Source organism: Trichechus manatus, unplaced genomic scaffold, assembly GCF_000243295.1.
Source record: "Trichechus manatus latirostris isolate Lorelei unplaced genomic scaffold, TriManLat1.0 scaffold00122, whole genome shotgun sequence".
Classification (NCBI taxonomy): domain Eukaryota; kingdom Metazoa; phylum Chordata; class Mammalia; order Sirenia; family Trichechidae; genus Trichechus; species Trichechus manatus.
The window spans coordinates 5,684,501-5,707,838 of NW_004444058.1; the positions used below are offsets into that span (position 1 = coordinate 5,684,501).

The 23,338-nt window shown below is 49.5% G+C and overlaps 1 protein-coding gene across 1 annotated transcript; it reads left to right on the top strand.

The window, feature by feature from the left end:
• Positions 1 to 6,982: 6,982 nt before the first annotated feature.
• PLVAP (plasmalemma vesicle associated protein) lies at positions 6,983 to 23,059 on the top strand. Its single transcript, XM_023738753.1, has 6 exons — positions 6,983 to 7,363; positions 12,215 to 12,311; positions 12,395 to 13,107; positions 15,710 to 15,773; positions 15,929 to 16,010; positions 22,888 to 23,059. Exons 1-6 carry the CDS (start codon positions 6,983 to 6,985, stop codon positions 22,892 to 22,894), a joined length of 1,344 nt encoding a protein of 447 aa, XP_023594521.1. The 3' UTR covers positions 22,895 to 23,059.
• The last annotated feature ends 279 nt before the right edge of the window (positions 23,060 to 23,338 follow it).

A 23,338-nucleotide genomic window follows, 5' to 3' on the forward strand; every position in this document is an offset into this window, starting at 1 on the left:
AAAAAAAGGTTGAGAAGTTAGAGGGTTGACATGTTGTTGGGTTGTTAACCAATGTCATAAAACAATGTACTACTGTTTCATGAGAAACTATTTGTTTTGTAAGCCTTCATCTGAAGTACAATAAAAAAAAAATTTTTTTTTAAAGTACAGTTGATAGTTATATTTAGAAATACTTTTATCTAAAGTTTTTTTTTTAACTGGTTTTATTTGGCCTTTATGTTGTGCTTGTAATTAACTTCTATCAGGTCTTTCACTATTAACAGTATTATTTTTATAAGTTAATCATGGCCATATTAAGTTTTGTCATCTGCAGATAAGTTTTTTTCTTTACTGATTTGCTGAAAACATTTGACCAAAATATCTCAAAAAAAGATGAACTATATTGGACTTATGAAAAGGACTGTGACTAGACTCAATCAAGATTTCCAGAACTTTTATGTAGAAGCTGATGGGTTCCCACACTGCTGCTGATCCAGAATCACGTGGAACAAAAATTAACTACATAAGACTGAGTAAACAAAAGGAAACTATGGGTTTTATGTGGGAATATTGCTGATGTTTTAAGGTCCTATTTTCTGGATATAAGAAACCATTTTCCTTTCTCTTAAACTATCTAACTAATGGGTTTAGATATTGTAACTCTTGAATTAGAAGTTCTGTTGGTAAACTTAGCAAAGTTGTAACTATCATAACCAGAGAAGTGTCTGAAATTTGAGCTATGATTTTACACAATAGAATAGTATTACCCTTCCTGTTAGTCTCTCAGGAAACAGTTTGTGCCTTAATAGGTAAATGTTGCTGTATTTATATTGATATTCAATCTGAGGTTTTGCAGAATGTAGTTGCTGTTGAGGCACATGAAAAGCAGTTACTGATGCTGCTTATGCATAAGCAAACACCTGTTATGGGGGGAGATCCATCTATCCCAGCCAAATCTCCTCTAGGCTGCATTCTAACAAACTGGAGGAGGTATAGCTATGAGCCTATGACAAGAAAGAAAATGATATGCTTATGTAACAATGCATGGCCCCAATACCAGCTGGGGGACCAGGAACATTGGCTCCAAAATGGGTCTTTGGCTTACGGCATGATTTTTCAACTTGACTTGTTTTGTAGGAAAAAATGGGACAAAGTTCCCTATATTCAAGCTTTCATGTCTCTCTATCAAACTTTGAATCCCTCTAACCAAGTTCTTTTCCAGGGAAAGCCGAAGGCAAAAGTGCTTCCTGAATCCTCACTGGAGAGTCCCCTCTTAGAAAGAATAGCCCCGATAACTGCTTCGCTCCCCCCACCCCCACCACGCCATATAGGGAAGGTGCAGTAGAAGCCGACAGGTTGCGTCAAGGAATGACAGCAGAGTCCCCCACAGAAAGGGCTGAGCCTGATTCTAGTCCGGCCACTTTGAAAGGAACTGACGAAGGAAGGGAATTGGGAAGTAAGAGTCCAACTTCTTCAGGTATGGTCTCCCCCCTACACACACCGGTCAGGGTACTGTCTTCAGTGAGGGGACTGCCAGGGCTCGGGCAGGGCAATTTCCTCTGAGAAAAATTCCAGCTGAAGGAGGAACAATGTTAGTACATACTTCTTTCTCTACCTCCGACTTGTATAATTGGAAGAATCACAATCCTCCTTATCGGAGTAACCCAAATACGATGGCGGAGTTGTTCCTTGCCATTTTCTACAGATCCCACCTGAAAATGCATGTGCCTTGCAGGCAACACTGTTGCAAGAAGAAATAGTGTCATTCCATATTCAACAAAAGGTGAATCCGGAGGTCTGGGCATTAGAAAGGCCTGGGTGAGCCAAGTCAGCTGCACCAGTTAAAATTACTTTAAAACCAGGAGCACCTATTATAAACCAGAGACAATATCCCCTCCGCAAGGAAGCTTTGGAAGGGATCGCACCATTGGTGCATCGATACATAAAAATTGGACTTTTGACATTTTGTCAGTTTTTGTATAACACCTCTATCTTACCGGTGTTGAAACCAGGGACAAAGGAATATCGGTCTGTTTAAGACCTAAGGAAAATCAACCAAATAGTAGAGGACATTCATCCAATTGTGCCAAACCCATATACCCTCTTGGTTACTATACCCAGTCAACATGCTTGGTTTTCGGTACTGGGCTTGAAAGATGCCTTCTTTTGTATTCCTCTACAACCTGAGTCTCAGCCTCTATTTGCCATTGAATGGACTGATATTAAGACAGGGAATTGCTGTGGGGTTACTAACTCAAACCCTGGGACCAGCTAGGTGACCGGTGGCCTACTTTTCAAAACAGATGGACAACATGGCCTGGGGATGGCCTCCTTGTCTTCGAGCCATGGCTGCAACATATGACCTGTTACAGGAAGCCAAGAAATTCACCCTTGGACAAAAGGTAACGGTAAACACACCACATACAGTTCTGCCTCTTTTGGAACCAAAGCGGGGGGTTTTGGCTCACAGCAGGACGGATGGGAAAATATCAGGCAATCCTGCTAGACAACTCAAACGTGGTTTTGAAGGCTGTCTCCTCCCTTAATCCCACCACATTGTTTCCTGTTTCGGAAGATGCCCCCGTACATGACTGCCTAGAGATAATTGAGGAAGGGAGGTTTATTCTAGTAGACCAGATCTCTCAGATGTTCCCTTGACTGACCCAGAGATAGAAATGTATACGGATGGCAGTAGCTTTCTATATGAAGGAAGCCACAAGGCAGGATATGCGGTGGTGACACAAACTGAGGTCTTAGAGGCAGCTCCACTTCCTGCCGGCACTTCAGCTCAAAAGGCTGAACTCATAGCCCTTGGGCGGGCCCTGCGACTAGGAGCAGGAAGACGCATAACTGTGTATACTGATAATAAATATGCCCATCTGGTCCTTCACTCACACAGTGCCTTGTGGAAAGAAAGGGGACTTCTGACATCTGCCAACAAAGAAATAAAACATGTACCAGAAATCCTGGAACTCCTGAAGGTAATCAATGATCCTCTTCAGGTGGCAGTAGTATAATGCCCGGACACCTGGAAATTTTAAATATCTGCTGGTTTTTGTGGACACCTACTCAAGGTCGGTGGAGGCTTTCCTTTGTCAAACAAAACGAGCCCAAGAGGTGACCAAGGCGTTACTCAAAGAAATCATAACCCATTTTGATCTTCCAATCTCAGTCCAGAGTGACAGCAGGAAAGCTTTCATGGCAACAGTCACCCAAGAAGTCAATAAGGTTTCAGATATAAATTGGAAATTACACTCAGCCTGGAGACCACAATCGACTGGAAAGACTGAAAAGATGAACCATACTCTGAAAAAGTCCTTGACGGAACTTTGCGAAGAGACAAGCTCCACTTAGATACAAGTTCTCCCCGTTGCCCTTCTCAGAATCTGGGTAACCCCTGGAAGCGGGCCCAAATTGAGCCCTTACAAATTAATATATGGGAGACGATTCCTGAAAAAGTCTAGTTTCCCCCACCTCAGTGATGACCGAAGTAGAGAAAAGGGACTGGGTCTGTTCTCTGAGAGCTGTCATAAACACTGTTAATCAGTATGCTTCTTCTCGGTTGTCTTTTCCTTCTGACACTCGCTCCACAGGTTCCAACCCCAGAGATCGGAGATCAGGTCCTGTTGAAAACCTGGAAGCATCAACTCCCGGAAGATCAAGTGGCCCCTCAGTGGGAGGGACCTTTTGAAGTTCTCCTGACCACCCACTCATCTCTGAAATTAGCAAGAGTAGCCACATGGGTGCATCAATTGAGAGTAAAAGCAGCCCCACCAGAAGAAGAGAAAGCAGCAGAAAACAAAGAGCCACCATATTCCTGTACTCCGTTCAGGGCCTGAAGTACAAGTTCAAGAAGCTTACGGTACAATGATTTTGTCCTTGTTTCCCTCTATCTTTCTATTTTTCCAGGAGACCTGGACAGAAAAGGTGCCAGCGACCCTAGAGGCAAAGGGGACACTGACCCTGCAAGCTGGGGACACTCTCAACCCTAACTACAGTAGGTCCAGTTAAGTGGGCCATAGAAGAGCCTGAAAGAGGAACCTTAAGAACAGTGATTATTCTAGTTTGTTTTTGTGTTCCCTGTTTTATGAGACTATTAACAAAAAGAATGACAAATACTTTCAAGACTAGAAAAATTTTTACCCTGGTAAATGGGGATGCCCTTTTTTCAAGCTCTGAGGACGAATGTCATCTCATTCACCAAGATGCAGCCAATTTCCACTCTAACTCACCCCGCACCTATGGCCCCTAGTCGAGAGGTTTCTCACCCAGCCGACGCACCCAGCCAGCAGGGAGTAGTCAGAAAAGAAGCAACACCTTGTTTCCCAAGATTAAGAAACTTCCAATAAAAGGGGGGATTGGAAGAGGCTGCATAGGTCTGGCTCACTATTATCACTCCCCATTGCTAACCCCCGCATTGTCTCATGATTTTGTTTTTCTCTCCTGTCGCAGTCTCTATAAAAAAGTTTAAGATTAATCAATGTCCCTCCTTGGAGGGTGGAAAACAAGTGATAATGATCTAGGAATGACAAACCAAACAAAGCACCCATCTGGGGACAAGAAAACCAAGATGTGGCCAGGTAAACCCCAAGACAAGATTAACTCATCTGGAATGTGACCATCTCAAGGGAGAACTAACACAAATTTCTAAGACCCATAATCCAGTCGCCTATAAAAGCCTTCGGCCAATCTCCAGTGGGGTAGCCGGGTTTTGGGAGGAATCTATTCCCCTCTGTCTCCTATATATCGATATATAACAAAACTCTTGCTGCTCACCTCACCCCTGTCTCAGAATTGGCTATTGTGGCAGGGGGCTCCAATCCGCGTTATCGCGGTAACACTTTGTCACATGGGGTTACTATACATTGAAAGCGACTCCACGGCACCTAAGTATAACAACAATATATTGGATTAGGACCCACCCTACTCCAGTTTGTCCTCAGTTAATCTAAATGATAACACCTTCATGTTCGCAGGGGTTAGAACTTCAACATATCTTTTTGGGGACACAATTCAACCCATAACAAATATCCAGCATCTTAAAGTACACACCAAGATTATTACACCTTCCAGCGTTTGTCCAGGCACTGCCCCTGCCTAAGTTCCTCTGGTGGACTCTTGTCACCCAGGCCTCCTCCACCCCTGTCATGTCCCCCTTACCCTGGTGCTCCTAGTCCCAGCCCTTCCTATCTTAAAAAAAAAAAAAAAAAAAAAAAAGCACCATTTGTTACCGCTGAGTGTGTGCCAAGCACTGTTAAGTGCTTCACAACCAGCTACATTGCCTCCATTTTCGACAGGGGAAAGCTGGACTCAGAGAGGGGAAGTCACATGGCTGGCAGATGGCACCACCAGAAGTTAACTCCAGCGCTCTAAATTGTAACCCGCTCCGCACTCTGCCTACATGCCCCCATTAGCGCACACCTCCTCCTTCTACCCCGCTCTGGGGGCTCTGGGTGGGCCTGGCGAGCCTGGATAAACAGCTGGTTGGGCACCAGCTGCAGCCCCCGACCCTTCTCACCCACCCCACCCCCCTGAGCTGCCAGGGGTCCGGAATCAGGAACCACCAGGGTAGCTACAAAGGCCAAAGGTCAGACAGTGGTTTCCTGACTCCCCCTGGGAACTTCCTCCTTCTCAACTCAATCCCCCTCCTCTTCCCACCTTGTGGAGCACCACCCTGGAGGACCCCTCCCCTGTCAAGTAGCCCCCCACGACATCACCCTGGCTAATAGAGAGTGCCCTGGCCTTCGCCCTACTGTCTCCCATAGTGGACAGCAATTGTGTTATTGTTATTCAGGGTCCAGCCTCCTCCTCAGCCCCAACCATCTCCCCCTACCCAGCCCTGACCCCCTGGGACTAGGGGTGTCTGTCTCACGCTCTGTCTCCCCAAGACTGGAGGTCAGTGTGGGTTCAAGAGTCAGGAGGTCAGGAGGCAGGAAGTTGGTCCCCAACCTAGCTGGACACTTCTCAAATTCACCATCTCACTGAGCTCCCCCGTCCTGCTGCTGAGTAATAATAATAGTAACAATAATAACAGCAAATAGTAATAATAATAGCAGCCAATCCTTTCTCGTGAGCCTCACCACAGCCCTGTATCTTACAGAGGGGGAAACTGAGGCACAGACTGAGCTCCAAATCCAGAGCTCCTTCTGCTAGCCTGAAGCACTTACTGAGCGCCGAAGTGAACGGGACATTAGGCAGATGACAGAATTTAGGGAACCTAGCACTGCTGCCATCCATAGTCCAGCTCTCCAAAAGGAGCTCTCGAGTGCAATTATTGAACACCTACTGTGTACCCAGCTCTGGGCTAAGCCCTTCCTAAGTTTTGCCTTGTTTAACAATGCTGTGAAGTGGGTACACACTCAACCAGCCTGCAGGGGTTAAATTCCAGGTCTGCGAACCAGGAGACCCAGGGCAAGTCCTTCCTCCTCCCTGTGCCTCAGTTTCCTCCTTTGCATAATGAGGATAGCAGCAGACCTGGACCAATTGCTGTCAAGTTGACCCTGACTCATGGCGACCCCATGTGTGTCAGAGTAGAACTGTGCTCCACAGAGTTTCTAACGGCTGACTTTCCAGAAGTAGATTGTCAGGGCTTTCTTCTGAGGTGCCTCTGGGTAGACTTGAATCCTTCAGTTAGCAGCTGAGCGTGTGAACTGTTTGCGCCACCCAGGGACTCCACCAGGCCTAGGGGTGTTAAATGAGATCATACACATCTTGTGCTGAGAACAGTGTCACCGAGCAAGGGCGAGGGAGGGGAGAAACTGAGGCTCAGGGAGGCAGGTCACCCCGCCCAGCTGCGCCTGGCCCCCCTCAATAGCCCGGGTGGGAGTGTTGTGATAACCTGCATGGGAGTGTTGTGATAACCCGCAGCCCCCGTTTCCTCCTGGCCAGGAAGGAGCCAGGCAGAGGAAGTATTAAAAGAAGTAATATAAACACTCCTCTTGTGACGATATCCAGGAGGGGCCACCGCCGTGCCCAGAGCAGACCAGCCAGCCGAGGGTTGCACATGGGCCTGGTCATGGAGCGCGGGGGGCCATACTCACGGGGGCTGCACAAGGCGGGGGGTGGTGAACGGGGCTGCTGGTACTACTTTCGCTACTTCTTCCTCTTCGTCTCCCTCATCCAGTTCCTCATCATCCTGGGCCTCGTGCTTTTCATGGTGTATGGCAATGTGCACGGTGGCACCGAGTCCAACCTGCAGGCCACGGAGCGCCGGGCTGAAGGCCTCTATGGCCAGGTCGTGGGGCTCACAGCCTCCCAGGCCAACCTGACCAAGGAGCTCAACCTTACCACCCGTGCCAAGGAGACCATCATGCAGCTACTGCTGAATGCCCGCCGTGACCTGGACCGCATCAACGCCAGCTTCCGCCAGTGCCAGGGTGACCGGGTAAGGACTCAGGCCCCTTGAGACCCTGGGTGGCCTCATACCGCCTCTCTGAGCCCCCATGTCCTCATCTGTGAGACAGGGCCTGTCACAGAACCTACATTTTACCTGAGGAGCCCATGTCAATAAACGATGAAGAATTTTTTTTTTTTTTAGGATAAGTATATCCCATGCAATTTTGGGGCTATATTTATCCTAAAAAAATGATTCATTGTTTACCTGAAATCCACCTTTACCTGGGTGTCCTGTATGTGAACTGGCAGCCCAAACCCATGACATAATATGTGTAAAGAGCTCGCAATGAGCCCACGTACACTAGATGCAAAGTGGTGTTGTTGCTATTTGCCCTGGAGTTGATTCTGACTCATGGCCACCTCATGTGTGCAGAGTCAAATTGCTTCATAGGTTTTTCAAGACCTTTTGGAAGCAGATTGCCAGCCTGTTTTTGGTTAAATAAAAGCTCTCAGCATTTGGTTCTTAGTCAGTCATAATAACTATAACCAACCCGTTGCCGTCAAATTGATTCTGACTCATGGTGACCCCATGTGTGTCAGAGTAGAACTGTGCTCATAGGGTTTTCAGTATCTGATTTTTCACAAGTAGATCGCCAGAACTTTCTTCCAAGATACCTCTGGGTGGACTTGAACTGCCAACCTTCTGGTTAACAGCCGAGCACACTCACCTTTAGCACCACCCAGACTCCGTAAGAGCTATGTTGTTGTTGTTGGATGCTGCTGAGTCAATTCCGACTCATAGCAACCCTATGGGACGGAGTACAGCTGCTCCATAGGGTTTCCTAGGTTGTAATTTTTAAGGGAGCAGATCCCCAGGTCTTTTGTCCCTCGGAGCCACTGGTGGGTTGGAACCACTGACATTTCAGTTAGCAGCCGTGCACTTAACCACTGTACCACCAGGGCTCCTCATAACGACTGTATTTCCCTGTGTGCTGTGTCCACCTTATAAATATTACCACATCATTGAATCCTAGGAGGTAGTGAGAATCTGTAAACCCTTTTGTGGACCAGGAAATGGAGGCCCGAGAGGAGGAACTTTCCTGGGTGGATTTGGGGGGGAGGGCGGAAAGGATGTCCTGGGGGACAGTCGCAACTGCACACTTGGGGGTCATGTGGAGACCCCATCACCCCCTTGCATCTCCAGCTCGTGCACAACATACTTGACGGTCACCCATGTCCTCTCACATACATCTCTTCTGGGAAGGGCCTGCTAGCCCAGGGATAGTGAAGGGAGGGGACGGTGAGAGCCTCCTCTCAGGCTGGGGCTGGGATGGGGGAGATGGGGAGGGCGGGGGTGAGAGAACGCCGGGTGGGGGGCAGCGGTTGTTTCTCCCACAGGAGGAAAGGTCTACACTGGGGTCTCAGACCACCCAGCCCTCCCCACTGGGCAGGGAGGATGTGGAGGGTGCCATTCAGACACCCAAGGCAGGGTTCTATCTCCCCCCTCAGTCCCCCAGGGCAGGGTCCTCTCTCCCCCTTTAGACTCTCAGGACAGGGCCGTGCTGCCCCTACTCAGACCCCCAGGGTGGGCCCTTGTCTCTGATCTTAAAAACCCAGTTGCTGTGGAATCGACTTGGACTCATGGAGACCCTGTGTGTGTCAGTGTAGAACTGTGCTCCATAGGGTTCTTAATAGCTGAGCTTTCGAAAGTCAGTGGCCAGGCCTTTCTTCCAAGGCACCTCTGAGCGGACTCAAACCTCCAACCTTTCAGGTAGCAGCTTAGCACAAATCACCGTGTGTACCACCCAGGGACTCTGATCAGAGCGGGTCTGAATCTTGGTCTCTCCGCAGTCCTTGTTGTGCCAGAAATATGATTTTTCTTAAATTTTCTACAAATGCAACTGAATTTCTGGCCCTGCACCCCTGCAGAGGGCAGGGGGCTTAACTCCATAATCTTCAGGGTCTCCGCACCCCAGTCTTTGCCAACTTGCCAGTACCCCAGCCAGTGGACCAGGTGGTATTTCTTGCTGGGGTGTGGCAGAGAAGCAGGGTCCTGAGCTCCTCTTGCCACTTGCTCTGGCCCAATGGAAATCTCTTTTTCAATTCACATTTGAAGCCAGCTCACTCTATCCTCACCCGCATATCTCCCCTCCGTGGCTAAGACTTTGGAAAAAAGCCAGGAGCTTCACAAGCTATTTCTGTCCTCCACCTCCTACCCCAGAGTATAGCAACAGAGGTTCAGCTCGGAAAGGAAGAAAGGACACTGGTGTTGCAGAAAGATAAACCCTCCTTGCTTGCGTCTTAACTTATTATGTTTCTGCAGAGGGTTCTCTTGGAAAGTTTTCTGTATGGAACTCTGGTGGCACAGTGGTTAAGCATTTGGCTGCTAACCAAAAGGTCAGCAGTTCGAATCCACTAGCTGCACCTTGGAAATACTATGGCGCAGGTCTACTCTGTCCTATAGGATTGCTATGAGTCTGTATATATACATATAGATAGATAGATATAGACACTCATATATACATATATATACACACTAATATATATATATATATATATATATATACACACACTCTGGATAGTAGTCCCTTATGATTTGCAAATATTCTCTCCCATTCTGTGAGCTATATTTTCGCATTCTTGATGGTGTCTTTTGATGCACAAAACTTTTTACTTTTCATGAAGTCCCATCCATTTTTTTCTCTTGTTGCCTATGCTTTTGGTGCCATATCTATGAAACCATTTCCAAGTTCAAGGTCATGAAGATTTACCAATATGTTTCCTTCTGAGAATTTTATGTTTTTAGTTGTTACATTTAGGTCTCTGATCCATTTTGAGTTAATCTTTATATATGATGTGAGGTAAGCACCCAACTTCTTTCCTTTGTACGTGGAGATCCAGTTGTACCAGCACCATTTGTTGAAGAGACTATTCTGCCATTGAATTATCTTGGCACCTGACTCAGGTTATCTAGTGCTGCTACAACAGAAATACAACAGGTGGATGGCTTTAACAAAGAGAAATTTATTCTCTCACCTAGGAGGTTGGAAGTCCAAATTCAGGGTGACAGCTTCAGGGAAGGCTTTCTCTCTCTTTTGGCTCTGGGGGAAGGTCCTTGTCATCAATCTTCCCCTGGTCTAAGAGCTTCTCAGCACAGGGACCCTGGGTCCCAAGGGTGCACTCTGCTCCTGGTTCTTCATTCTTGGTGGCATGAGGTCCCTCTCCTCTGCTTGCTTCTCTCTTTTATATCTCAAAAGAGATTGACTCAAGATACAACTTGATCTGGTAGATTGAGTCCTGTCTCATTAACATATCTGCCTCTAATCCTGCCTCGTTAACATCACAGAGGCAGGATTTACAACACATAGGATAATCACATCACATCAGATGACAAAATGGTGGACAAACACACAGTACTGGGAATGGTAGCCTAGCCAAGTTGACACACATTTTTGGAGGACACAAGTCAATCCATAACAGCAACTTTATCAAAGATCAGTTGACCTCAACTATGCACACAATGTTTTTAAGGTTCATCCATGTTGTGGCGTGTATTGGTACTTCATTCCTTTTTATTGCTGAATAGTATTAATTGTAAAAACTTTGAAGACTGTCTCAGTTTCCCAGGACTGCCATAACAAAATACCACAAAGTCGGTGACTCAGGAATCTCTGGGTGGCATAAAAGATCAATGCACTAGGCTGCTAACTGAAAGGTTGGAGATTTGAGTCTACCCAGAGGCACCTCAGAAGAAAGGCCTGGCGATCCACTTCTGAAAAATCAGCCATTGAAAACCCTATGGAGTGCAGTTCTACTCTGACACACATGGGGCATGAGGTCACCATGAATCAGAATTGACTTGATGGCAGTTGGTTTGGTTTTTTGAGGGGGGGGTGACTTTAAAGAACAGAAATTTATTGTCTCACAGTTGTAGAGGCTAGAAGTCTGAATTTAGGGCGTTGGCAGGGTTGCATTCCCTATGAAGTCCCTTGGGAGCATCCTTCTGCGTCTCTTTCCTCTTCCGGCAGCCCAGGCATTCCTTGGCTTTTAGATGCATCGTTACATGGCGTCTGTCTTCTCACCCATGTGTGATTCTGTCTCTGTGTTTGTCCTTTTCTTTTATTAGACACTAGTCAGAAAGGATTTGGATTAGGACCCACCCTACTCTGTCTGGTATGAGTCCCAAACCCAAAAAAAACCAAACCCGTTGCCGTTGAGTTGATTCCAACTCATAGCAACCCTATGGGACAGAGTAGGACTGCCCCATATGGTTTCCAAGGAGCAGCTGGTGGATTTGAACTGCTGACCTTCTGAGTAGCAGCCGAGCTCTTAACCACTGCTCCACCCAGGACTCTGGTATGAGTCCCTGGGTGGTGAAATGGTTAAGCACTGGGCTAATAACCAAGATTGGCAGTTCAAACCCACCCTGAGGCACCTTGGAAGTTAAGGCCTAGAGACCTGCTTCCAAAAGGTTAAACAAAAAAAAACAAACAAACCAAATTCTGACTCATAGCAACTCTATAGGTCACAGCCTTGAAAACCCTATGGAGCAGTTTTACTCTGCACACATGGGGTTGCCAAGAGTCAGAAGTGACTTGACAGCAGCTAACAACAACTACTCTGATACGACTACTAATTTAACTGATAACATTTGCAAAGAAAATCTCTATTTCCAGACAAGGTGACATTCACCAGTGCGGGGGTTAGGACTTCAACATAACTTTTTGGGGGACACCATCCAATCCATAACAAAGACCAGACCTACACCCTTTGTGAATGCAGCCAGCCAGGCCATATGGGTGCTCAGCCTGGGTCCCAAACCATGAGACTGGACAGCCCAGGGCAGGGAGCCCACAGTGGCTGCTCACTGCCCTCCATCTTGTGTCCTGCATCCTCCCAGGCCATCTATCTGAACAACGAACGATACATGGCTGCCATCATCTTGAGTGAGAAGCAATGCAAGGAGCATCTCAATGAGAACAACAAGAGCTGCAACTGTGAGTAGGGTGGGAGGTGGGGCACTGGGGTGGTAGACCCCAAGCCCCAGGCATTCTCATGTCTGAATCTCCTGTGTCCTTAGCTTTACTCTTCATGCTGGGCCAGAAGGCCAAGACGCTGGAGTTGGAACTGGAAAAGGAGAAGGCAGTGTGCACCAAAGACAAGGAGGCCCTGGTGTTGGGCAAGCGGCAGGTGGAGGAGCAGCTGGTTGATTGCGGGAAGATACAGGGGCAGCTGCAGCAAGAAAAGCGCATTGCTGAGGAGCAGCTGCGCAAAGTGGAAACCCTCTGCCTCCAGTGGGACAAGGATAAGTTTGAGACGGACGTGCGCAACCTCTGGAGGGATTCCATAATCCCGCGCACCCTGGACTCCCTGAGTTATGGCCCCTACCACTCCTTCGGTGGGGAGTTAGCCTCCATCCACAGGAGCTGTGACCGCATGCCTGAACTCATGAACGCCAAGGTGGCAGAGCTGGCCCGCAGCCTGCGAGTGGACATCGATCGCGTGGCCCGCGAGAACGCGGACCTCCAGCGCCAGAAGCTGGAGGCTGAGCGTGGCCTGCAGGCCAGTCAGGAGGCCAAGGAGAAAGTGGAGAAGGAGGCCCAGGCCCGAGAGGCCAAGCTCCAAGCCGAATGTGCCCGGCAGACCCAGCTAGCTCTGGAGGAGAAGGCGACTCTGCGAAAGGAAAGAGATAGCTTGGCCAAGGAGCTGGAAGAGAAGAAGAAGGAGGCAGAGCAGCTCAAGATGCAGTTGGCCATCGGCAACTCAGCCTTGGACACCTGCATCAAGGCCAAGGTGGGCCGGCGGCCCCAGAACAGGGTTGTGTTGGGCTTGGGTCTGGAGGCCAAGGTGGTGGTGATGTTGAACTTGGGTTTAGAGTTGGGTTTGAGGTTGGCTTCCATGTCTATATTGGGTTAGTTAGGACTTGATTGAGGGTTTCACTGGCACTAGGTTGGGGTGGAGTTTGGAATGAGAATTGGCATTGAAAATGGGATCGTGTAGGATTAAGACTGGAGCTGAGGGTATGGTGGCTGCTGGGTCTAGAGTTGGGTGAAGCAGTGAATGTAGGATTTTGGTTGCTTTAGAACTGGTTTGAGTTTAGGCATTGAGGGTGGATTTAAAATTGAGTCCGGGGTGGCTCTTGAGTCTTGAGTTGGCTTTAAGGTTATGGTCAAGTGTTAATTTAGGGTTTTGCTGGCATTAGGATTGGGGTGGAGTTTGGAATTAGGAACCTAATTGAGAAAGAGGGAAAGGGGAAGAGTTGAGGCTGGGGTTGAGTTTAAGGTGGCTGGTGGTCCTCAAATTTGTTTAGGGTTAGGGCTAGGGATTCATCTAGGGTTGAGGTTAGGATTGGGGTTAGGATTAGGATTGGGGTTGGAGTCAGAGTTGGGATGTATTTGTGTTGAAGGTTTTGGGGGCATGGGGTTAGGGTTGGGTGAGACATCAGGTTAAGGAAGGGGGTTAATCAGTTCTAGAGTAAGAGTCAGGTCCCTGGCTGTCACGAATGGTTAAGCACTGGACTACTAGCTGAAAGATTGGCAGTGTGAACCCACCAGAGGCTCCTCGGAAGACAAGCCTGGAGCTCTGCTTCCAAAAGGTCATAGCCTTGAAAACCCTATAACCAAAAACAACCAAATCCACTGCCATTGAGTCGATTCCGAATTAAAAACCCTATGGAGCAGTTCCATTCTGCACACATGGGGTCACTATGAGTTGGAATCAACTCGATGGCAACTAACAACAACAAGAGTAAAAGTTAGTGTGGACATTGAACTGATAGAGTTCAATTATAGTATAGTTGGGCTGAGGTGAGTTTTTGGTGATTGCTGTGTCTGGAATTGGTTTGGGTTAAGATTAGAGCTCCATCTGGAATTTCATTAGTCTTAAAATTGGGGTTGAGTTGGAGTTTGGAGAGTGAGAAAATGTTAAAAGTGGAGTCAGGGTTGCATGTAGGGTGGCAGGCCTAGGGTTGGATGATAAATGAATCTAGGATTTCGCTTGCTGTGGGATTGGATTGAGTTTAGGCATTTAGACTGGAGTTGAGTCTCTGGTAGGTGTAGGTGGCTGGTGGGTCTAGAGGTGGTTAAAGATTTGCAGCTAAAGGTGAATTTAGGATTTTACTGGCATTAAGATTGGGACTGGCATTGACAATGCCATTTTCATGAAACTCCCAGACAATTGGGAGAGACAGACAATAAATAAGTCGTGATTTTAAGAATAGCCAAGAGCCCACAGTTATTAGGCTCTTACTGTGATCTTGGCACAGTTCAAAGTGCTTACTCGATGACTTAAGAGTAGAGATTGAGTTGGGTTTAGGGTGGCTGGTGGGTCTAGGGTTGGAGTTGGTATATATTTGAGTTGAAGGACTGGGGGACACTGGGTTAGGGTTGAGGGATATTGGGATTGGGGTGAGGGTCAGGGCTGGGCCTAGAGTAGAATCCTGTGGAGCTGGGTTAAGGGCTGCTTTGGGGTTAAGGTCAGGGGTCCGTGGAGCTTTGTCTTTTAAGATTGAGGAGCTTTTGAGAGTTGAGTTGGGACTGAGGATGGGTTTAGGGTGTGGGCTGCATTGGGATTAAGGTCAGGGCTCCATGGAGCATTGGCTTTAGGACTGGGGTGGATTTGGGGGTTGAGTTGAAACTGAGGATGGGTTTAGGGTAGGGGCTGTTTTGGGGTTGAGTTTCAGGTAGAGGTTGGGGTATAAGGTGGGAGTTGGGGTTGATTAGGGTTTTGGGAAGCTGTCTGCAGGTGGGCATGCTGCAGCCTAGGGCTGGGGCTAAGGGTTTGAAGTTGGGAGTTAGACTTTTCATGGTGGATGAGTCTACAAGATGTGGTTGGAGTTGGAGTTAGATCTAAAGGTATGGTCAGACCAGGTTTGGGATTGGGTTTAGGTGGGGGCTTTATGCTAAGGGAGGTTTAGCTTTTAAGTTGAGATCAGAATTTAGGGCTACGATTGGGTTCAGAATTGGCTTGGATTTTAGTTTGGAAGGATTTGACTCAGGATTTTGGGGGTATGGCATTGAAGATCAAGGTGGAGTTGGTTTCAGAGTGGGTTGGCTTCAGTTTGGGAGGGCCAGGCTGGGTGGGCTGACACCATTGGGGTTGTGGTTAGAGCTGAGGTCAAGACGCAGACCAAGTCAGGGCTAGCCCTGAAGAGTGAAGTCTCTTGAGGGCAGCCAAGGGGAGCCAGTCCCTAGTGTCCCCAAGTCATTTGAGGGCTCATGGTGGGTGTGCGTGATCATATGCCTACCATTGGTGTATGTCGTCTGTTACTATCTGTCTGTCTCTCTGCCCTGGAAGGATCAGACCCAGGCATGTAGGGGCAGAAGTCTCCCGGTTTTTGAGCTCAGTGGCCCCCACCACCCCTCCTGACAACTTCTCTCCATCCTTCTTCCCACAGTCGCAGCCGATGCCCTTTCCCTTGCCAAGACCCGTGGGCTCTCTCCCCAACCCCCCGCCCATCGGTGAGTGACAGAGGGTAGAGCCAGAGGGAGGGAGGTCTTTTCCACCCTGCACCATACCCTAGCCCCACTATCCTAGGCTGCCAGCCCAACCCCCAGCCCAGGGGCAGGGGCTACTGGGGCAACAGGTCAGGCCTGACCCTTCCCTCTCTCCACAGACTCAGCTACTCTGGAGGAATTCAAGAGGAAGATCCTGGAGTCCCAGAGGCACTCTGCAAGCAACGTGGCAGCCCCATACAGGTGAGGTGTTGGGCAGCCTTCGGGGCTGCAGGCGAGGCTGGGACCAGGGCTGGGGATGGAGGGAGCTCATCTCACACTTGCTACTTCCCTAATCGAGTGTCTGCTGCACACCAGGCCCTGTGCTGGGTCCAGGAACACAGAAGCAACCAAGACACACTAGGTTCCATCCTCACAAAAGTCCCAGAGTATCAGGCGAGACAGCAGTGAACAAGTCATGATGACAAGACTGGCCAAGAGCCCACAATTATTAGGCTGACTGTGAGCTTGGCACAGTTCTAAGCTCTTCGCATGATAAACTCATTTAGTCCTGGCAACCCTAACAGGTGGGGAAACTGACACACAGAGAGGGTGTGCATCATGCCTGTAGTGAGTTCGAGGGAGTATAGGGGCTGATAAAGGACAAAGATATGACGACAAGACAGCAGTGTTGCACAGCAAGCTATTTATTGGGGCCGACACATTGACAGTCCCATGCTGGGGACAGTCCCCTGCAGCAGAAGGTCTGCCAGGAAGGTCTGGCACAGGAAGCCACCAGAAGGAGAAGAGGGCAAGGAAACCTTTGGGGAAGAGGAGAAGGGGAGGGCTTATGTGTGCCTAGGTGATGTCTTCTGCAGCAAGGTGGGGAGGCTCTGAGTCAGAGAGTGCCGAAGGCAGCAGCACTTTGCCGTCGAGTCACCCCGACTCATGGCGACCCCATGCACAGTATAACAAAATGCTGCCCGGTCCCGTGCCATCCCCATGATTGGTTTTGGATTGCACCATTGTGATCCATAGGGTTTTCATTGGCTGATGTTCACAAGCAGATTTCCAGGCCTTTCGTCCTAATCCATCTTAGTCTGCAAGCTCTGCCAAAACCTGTTCAGCATCACAGCAACACCCAAGTCCCCACAGACAGATGAGTGGTGGCCATGCATGAGGTGCATTGGCCAAGAATCAGACTGGGTCTCCCACTTGGAAGGCGAGAATCCTACCACTGAACCACCACCTTAGGGTCTTTATCACTTCAGGATTTTATTGTATCTAGGGCCAGCAGATGTTGGGCACAGTTTTTCAGGGTATATAAAGCAGGTCGGCCCTAATTGGCTAAAAATCTGCTTATTTTGGACCATTTTTTTTTATTGTACTTCAGATGAAGGTTTACAGAGCAAATAGTTTCTCATGAAACAGTCAGTACACATATTGTTTTATGACATTGGTTAACAACCCCATGACATGTCAAAAGTCTCCCTTCTTAACCTTGGAGGACCTTTTTGTTTTTTTGGTGAAAATATACATAGCCAAAGTTACACCATTTCAAAAGTTTCTACATGTACAATTCAATGACATCGATTACATTCTTACAGTTGTGCTGCTATTCTCACTATCCTTTTCCAAACTATTCCATCACCATTATCTTCAACTCACTGCCCCCTAGGCTTCCCATCAAACCTTTTGAGTTGCTGTTGTCAATTTGATCTCACACAGCTAATATTTTTGGACCTTAGATAAAGGTTTACAGAACAAATAGTTTCTCATTAAACAGTTAGTACATATATTGCCCTATGACAATGGTTAACAACCCCACGACATGTCAACACTGTCCCTTCTTAACCTTGGGTTCCCTATTACTAGCTTTCTTGTGTCCCCTCCTGCCTTCTAGTCCTTGTATTTGGACCATTTTTAAAAACAATTTGATGTGTACAAATTTGAATTTGGCACTGGCAGGTTTTTTTTTGGGGTGGGGAGTTCCCGGGTGGCACAAACAGTGAATGCACTTGGGTACTCACCAAAAGGTGGGCGGTTTGAGGCTACCCAGAGGCACCTCAGAAGGCCTGGCTATCTACTTCCAAAAAAACAGCCATTGAAAACTCTACGGAGCACAGTTCTACTCTGATATACACGGAGTCACCGTGAGTCAGAGCCACCTATACGGCAACTGCTTTATTTTTGGGGGAGGGGGGCGGGGGAAGCTAAAGGGCTTCAGCTTGCTATGAAGAAGTAGGTAACCTGGGGCTGATACACAGAGGCTGTCTTTGGCTCATTGATGGAACAGGGGCCCAGGTAACACGGCCAGGAAATGCAGAGTTCATACAGGAGCCCAGGCTCTCAAACACCAGACAAGCAAGAGAGGGCCTGGAGCTGAACGGTGAGGAGGACCTGGCTACAGCGAGAGTAGAGGGAACAGTGCTCCAGGCAGCAGGAAGAGCACGTGCAAAAGCCTTGAGGCTGCACTGGGGCGGGGAGGGTTTGAAGACCCGCCAGAAGGGGATGTGGCTGGAGCTGAGGGAGCAACATCCAAGAGTGACCCTGGGTCTCTCACCCAGGCCTCTGCTCCTCGGTTTCCACCTCCACAAAAACGAAGAGGCCTGAGGTCAAGGGTATGGAAATGCTTTGCCTGTAAAAACCAAGGCTGGGGGACTCAGCAGGAGTATCAAGGGCTCCTGGCACGCGCTCAGGTCATGGCCCGACGCCGGTGCACCCCTCCCCAACGCAGGGCTGGTCATGTGTTGGGACACCCTGTGCGTCATAGGGAAGGTGACTCAGACTCCCTGAGAACGCCCAGTGCTCCTCCAGGGTGGTGGCTACTCCTGTTCAGGATGCTGCTGCTGACTGAGGGGCCGGGGACAGTGTTCCCATTTCAGCTTGGCACCCAAGCTCAAGGAGGTGCTGGGACTTTAAGTCAGATACCTTGGATCCGAAAACCTGTGCCTTTGACCATTTCGCCTCCAGACTATTGTCAGGTTGGCTCTGTTGCAGCCGCAGGGAGACAAATGCAGGTGCGCCTGGGCCAAACAGACTTCCAAAACTTTGCTGTTGTAAAAACGGTGTGGGGGTAGTGTCTGACCTCCTCTAACTTCACAAGGAGGAAGAAGAATCAAGACCAACAGCCCAAGGCTGATTCCTATGAGGCAGAGGTCAGACATGCTTCCTCTTTCCACCATCTTTACCAACTCTGACACCAACAGTCCTTCCCACAGCACTCTCTACCGGGTTCGATAATTCATTGCAATGGCCACACAGAACTCAGTCAATACTCATAATTATACGGTTTATTAGGGAAGTAACAGTTACAATTCAGGCTCAGAAACATTCAAGGATACAGTTCTTTCATTAGGACAGCCTTTTACCAGCCTTGCTCACAGGCACGCCTCTCCCTGGCCCTAGACCTCTGCCCAAAGGCACACAGCTTTTTCTTTCTGTGGGCCAGGACCCACCGCACCATCTCCAGCTGTGGGGTCTCAGCTGCCAGGTCTCTCCTGCCACCACTTCTTGCCATCTGCAGGGTTACAGCTCACTCCTCTCTCAGTCTCCTACTTCCAGGAGCTTCTTAGCACAGGGATCCTGGGTCAAAAGATGTCTGGCTCCTGGCTGTTCTTTCTTGGTGGTGGTGGGATCTTCTTTCTTCTTTCCCTCCTCTGGGGTGGCTCATTTCAAGCTCAGCGGGATGGCAAAATTAACCAATCCCCTTGGTGGGCCACAATTACCCTATCACACAGTCCTGCCCAATCACTTGGGTGGAAGTTACAAGGCTATGGCTAGAAAGGTCACGCAAAAGCAATCTATGGCACCGCAGCCTTCAACTTCCCAGGGGGCTCCACGTCCAGCTCCACCATGCTTTTTCTTACATAACCACGAGCTGGGAAGCTCACTTCCTTACAGAACTGTCCTCCAGCTCTCTGGAGGGCTTCACGTCCATCCCAACCACACTTCCTCTCACATACACCCTGTGATGGGGAGCTCACCTTCTTACAGAACTGTCTTCCAGCTCTGAATAGCTCTGCTTCCCACAGGGAGGGAAGCAAGAGGGTCCGGAAAAGAACTTGCTCCAGACAAACACGACTTTTCTCCCTCTGTCTTGGCCCAAAGCCCTCACAGCAAGGAAGGAGTTTCTATTATTATCCCCATTTCTCAGAGGAGGAAACTGAGGCCCCAGGGAAGTGACCAGTCCGAGGTCATGTGGCGGTGCCGGCGGCGAGTCGGACCGGGCTCCCAGCCCAGGCCTGTCCGGGCCCCAGCTGAGAACCGGGGAAACACTTGACATTGTTTACCCCAAATGACGTCCCCCTGCTGAGAAAACAATGCCCACTCAGGCCTGGGCCCTGCCTGGCTTTCTCTGCAGGGTCGAAGGAAGGGCCTCTGGCCCGCTAACCTCCAGCTGCAACCGCCGGCCACCCAGGGTGCAGGGGTGTGTGTGCGTCAGCTCTGGGTTCAAGTTCCAGCTCAGCCAGCTGGGAACAGGGCTGAGTCACCGCCTTAGACTCACAATAGCCAAATTTTAGAGGCATCTTATCAGGGGCCAGTCCGAGGCCCGGTGCTAGTCACCCTGCCCCAGCATAGGAGGTAGGTGGGGAGCTCATTCCATTTCCATTTTCTGAACTTCAAGAAAATCTCCACTGTTGCTAGCTCACCCTTAACTCTTCCTGGACATTTGCAAATCTCCTGTGTTTCAAGAGCAGATGCAGCTCAGTCTCTAGCCCAACTGGAGGACAAAGTCTTACTGCTTATTGAACATTTCTAAGTCATTTGCTCTTGATGGCAAGTGCACTAGTGTTCCTACACTTGGTGAGGCTGGGTGTCCTTTGCAGAGAAATCTGTTTAAGTTAAAAAAGACCACTGATATAGAGGCAAATATTAAGTAAATATTGGGGCAGGGCTATGTGGCCAGAGATGGCAAAAATCTCCAGGGGGGTTCATGAAAGATTAAAGATGTGAGTTCAGCCCTTGCTGGCTTTGAGCCAAGCTCAAGTTCATGACTATTATGATTCTTTGGTTCATGAGTGGAGTTCACTGTGGATTCATTGTTCAACCCATATTTATTGAGCAGCCGCTCGTCCCTGGATAGTGCAAACGGTGAACGCACTCAGTTGCTAATCAAAAGGCTGGAGGTTGGAGTCTATCCAGAGGCATCTTGGAAGAAAGGCCTGGTGATCTATTTCTGAAAAATCAGCTGTTGAAAACCCTCTGGAGCTCAGTTCTACTCTGAAGCACATAGGGACACCTTGAGTTGGAATCAACCTGACGGCAATGGGTTTGGTTTGTTTGGGTTTTTGGTGATGGGTGAGACGGGAAAAGGATGAGGGGGTGTGACGAGGCTGGCGCGGTGGATGGGGGTCAGGGAGGGCTTCACAAGGAGGTGACATTGTCCGAACAAAGAGCTGAAGGAGGTGAGGGAAGAGCCATGGGGCGATCCCCAGAAGGGTGCACCAGGCAGAGGGCAAGCCTGTGCAAAAGTCCTGGGGTAGGATCATGCCTGGTGAGGAGGCTGGTGTCGCCAGAATGCAGCAATCGAGGGGGTGAGTGGGAGAAGGTGAGGGCCAGGAGGTGACAGGGAAGGGCAGGCAGGGCCCGGTGGCTGCAAGGAGGACTTTGGGAGCCCAGGGAGGGCTGTGAGCAGAGGAGGGAACAGACTATGGGGGGCAAGGGGGTGGCAGCCAGGGGAGCAGGGCAGAGGTGACTGCACTGGTGATGATGGAGGCTTCAGAGCCCCATTCTCCTTGTCTGAAACACAGGGACCACCATTTCTTGGAGGCAAGAAAGCAGGAGTGGGACCCTGGCCCCAAACAGGGAGAATCCTGGTCCGGGGGGGAGGTAGAGCCAGGGAAGGGGACAGACCCGGCCAAGGAACGTGAGGCCCTGGGGCCCCAGGGAAGAGACAGGGAAGGAAGGGAGGGGGCCAGCGGAAGCAGGACTTGGCCACAGCCCCCTCCTTCCCCCACCAGGAAACAGCCTCCTGCCAACCCTTGACCCCTCACGAGAACCTCTGCCAGGCCCAGGAGGGGGAAGGGCTCTCCAGACAGCAGCAATGAGCTGGAAGTCGTGCAAGAGAATCTTGGAATCTTGCATCATTTGGGACTTCCGTAGGGGTTTGAGTCCCTGAGGGTGGCCGGGCAGGGCCAGAGCAGGAGGAGCCCTGGATACCAGGTCCAGAGGTTCAGGCTTTCTCTTGAGGGCACTGGGGAGCCATAGCAGGTGTGTGAGCAGGGGCAGGCTCACTAGAAAAATGCTCCTGAAGAAAGATGGGGTGCAGAACTCAAATTCTAGTAAGAAGACCAGACTTAATGATCTGAGACTGGAGGAACCCCAGAAAGCATGGCCCCCAGACTATCAGCCCAGAACTAAAACAATTTCCGAGGCCAGCTCTTCAGACAAAGATTGGACTGGACTGTGGGACATAAACTGATACTTGTGTAGAGTGTGCTTCTTAGGTCAAGTAGATACATGTGACTAAACCGGCAGCTTCTGTCCGGAGGTGAGATGAGAAGGCAGAGAGGGTCAGGAGCTGGGAAATCAGGAGTGGAAAGGAGGAGTGTGCTGTCACAGTACAGGGAGAGCAGTTAGGGTCACATAACAATGTAAGTATAAATGTTTGTATAAGAGACTAACTTGAAATGTAAACTTTCACTTAAACTACGACAATGAACAACAACAACAAAAATGCTCCTGGGAGTGAGGTGCCAGCATCCGGTCAATTCTGTGTGGACAAAAGGGGGAGACTGAGGCTGGCCTCAGGTCCCAAGGGGGGAGTGGGGCAAGACTACTGAGCAAACTCCCAGAATCCCCAGGACTCTGAGTAGTGTTGGGAGAGCCAGACAGGCTGCAACAGTGGCCTGGAGCACATGAGGGGGCCTCTCTGAACCTCAGTCTCTTCATCTGCACAGTGGGGAGGTGTGTTCCTCCACAGTCTGGGGAGGTTCAAAGAGTGGAAGTTGAAGAAGGAGCCTGCACCCCGAAGTAGGCTGGGGGTCCTTGGGAGCAAGGAGGGGCCCAGGGCAGGAGGAGGCAGGGCCAGTTTCTCAGGACATCTTGCAGATGAGCCTCCAGGGCTGGTGAGTTCTGTCTGTCCATCTGTCTTCTGACGGACCGTTGTGTGTTTGTTCCCACCCCCTTTCTGCTCCAGTGGCTGAGAAGACTCCAGGCCTCGAGGACCGAGGGGGCCCCCAACTCAATGATGCAGCAAGATGCTTGCGGTGCCAACACAACCCTCCCGCCGTCCCCCAGCCCAGGCCGCAGGTGGACAAGCTTCCCACTCACTGCACCAAAGTCCTCCCCACCCCCACGGACACCTCCAGTGCTGGCTCACATCCCCACCCCCACACCACGTGACCACAGCCATGTGATGTCCCCACACAGTGTCAATGTCACAGGCACGGTGACAATATCACACAGAGTGATACTGTCACCTCCAGACACATGATAACATCACCTACAGACACTGATGACAATGTCACATAGAGACACGGTGATAACATCACATGCAGTAACAATGTCACATACACAACAACATCGCACATGGTGATGACATCACACATGGCAACATTACACACAGACACAGTGACAATGTCACACAT

Coding starts and splice junctions, on each gene's coding strand:
- PLVAP (XM_023738753.1), top strand. CDS start 6,983: ATGGGCCTGGTCATGGAGCGCGGGGGGCCATACTCACGGGGGCTGCAC. Junction 7,364..12,214: donor GCCAGTGCCAGGGTGACCGG/GTAAGGACTCAG, acceptor GCATCCTCCCAG/GCCATCTATCTGAACAACGA. Junction 13,108..15,709: donor ACACCTGCATCAAGGCCAAG/GTGGGCCGGCGG, acceptor TTCTTCCCACAG/TCGCAGCCGATGCCCTTTCC.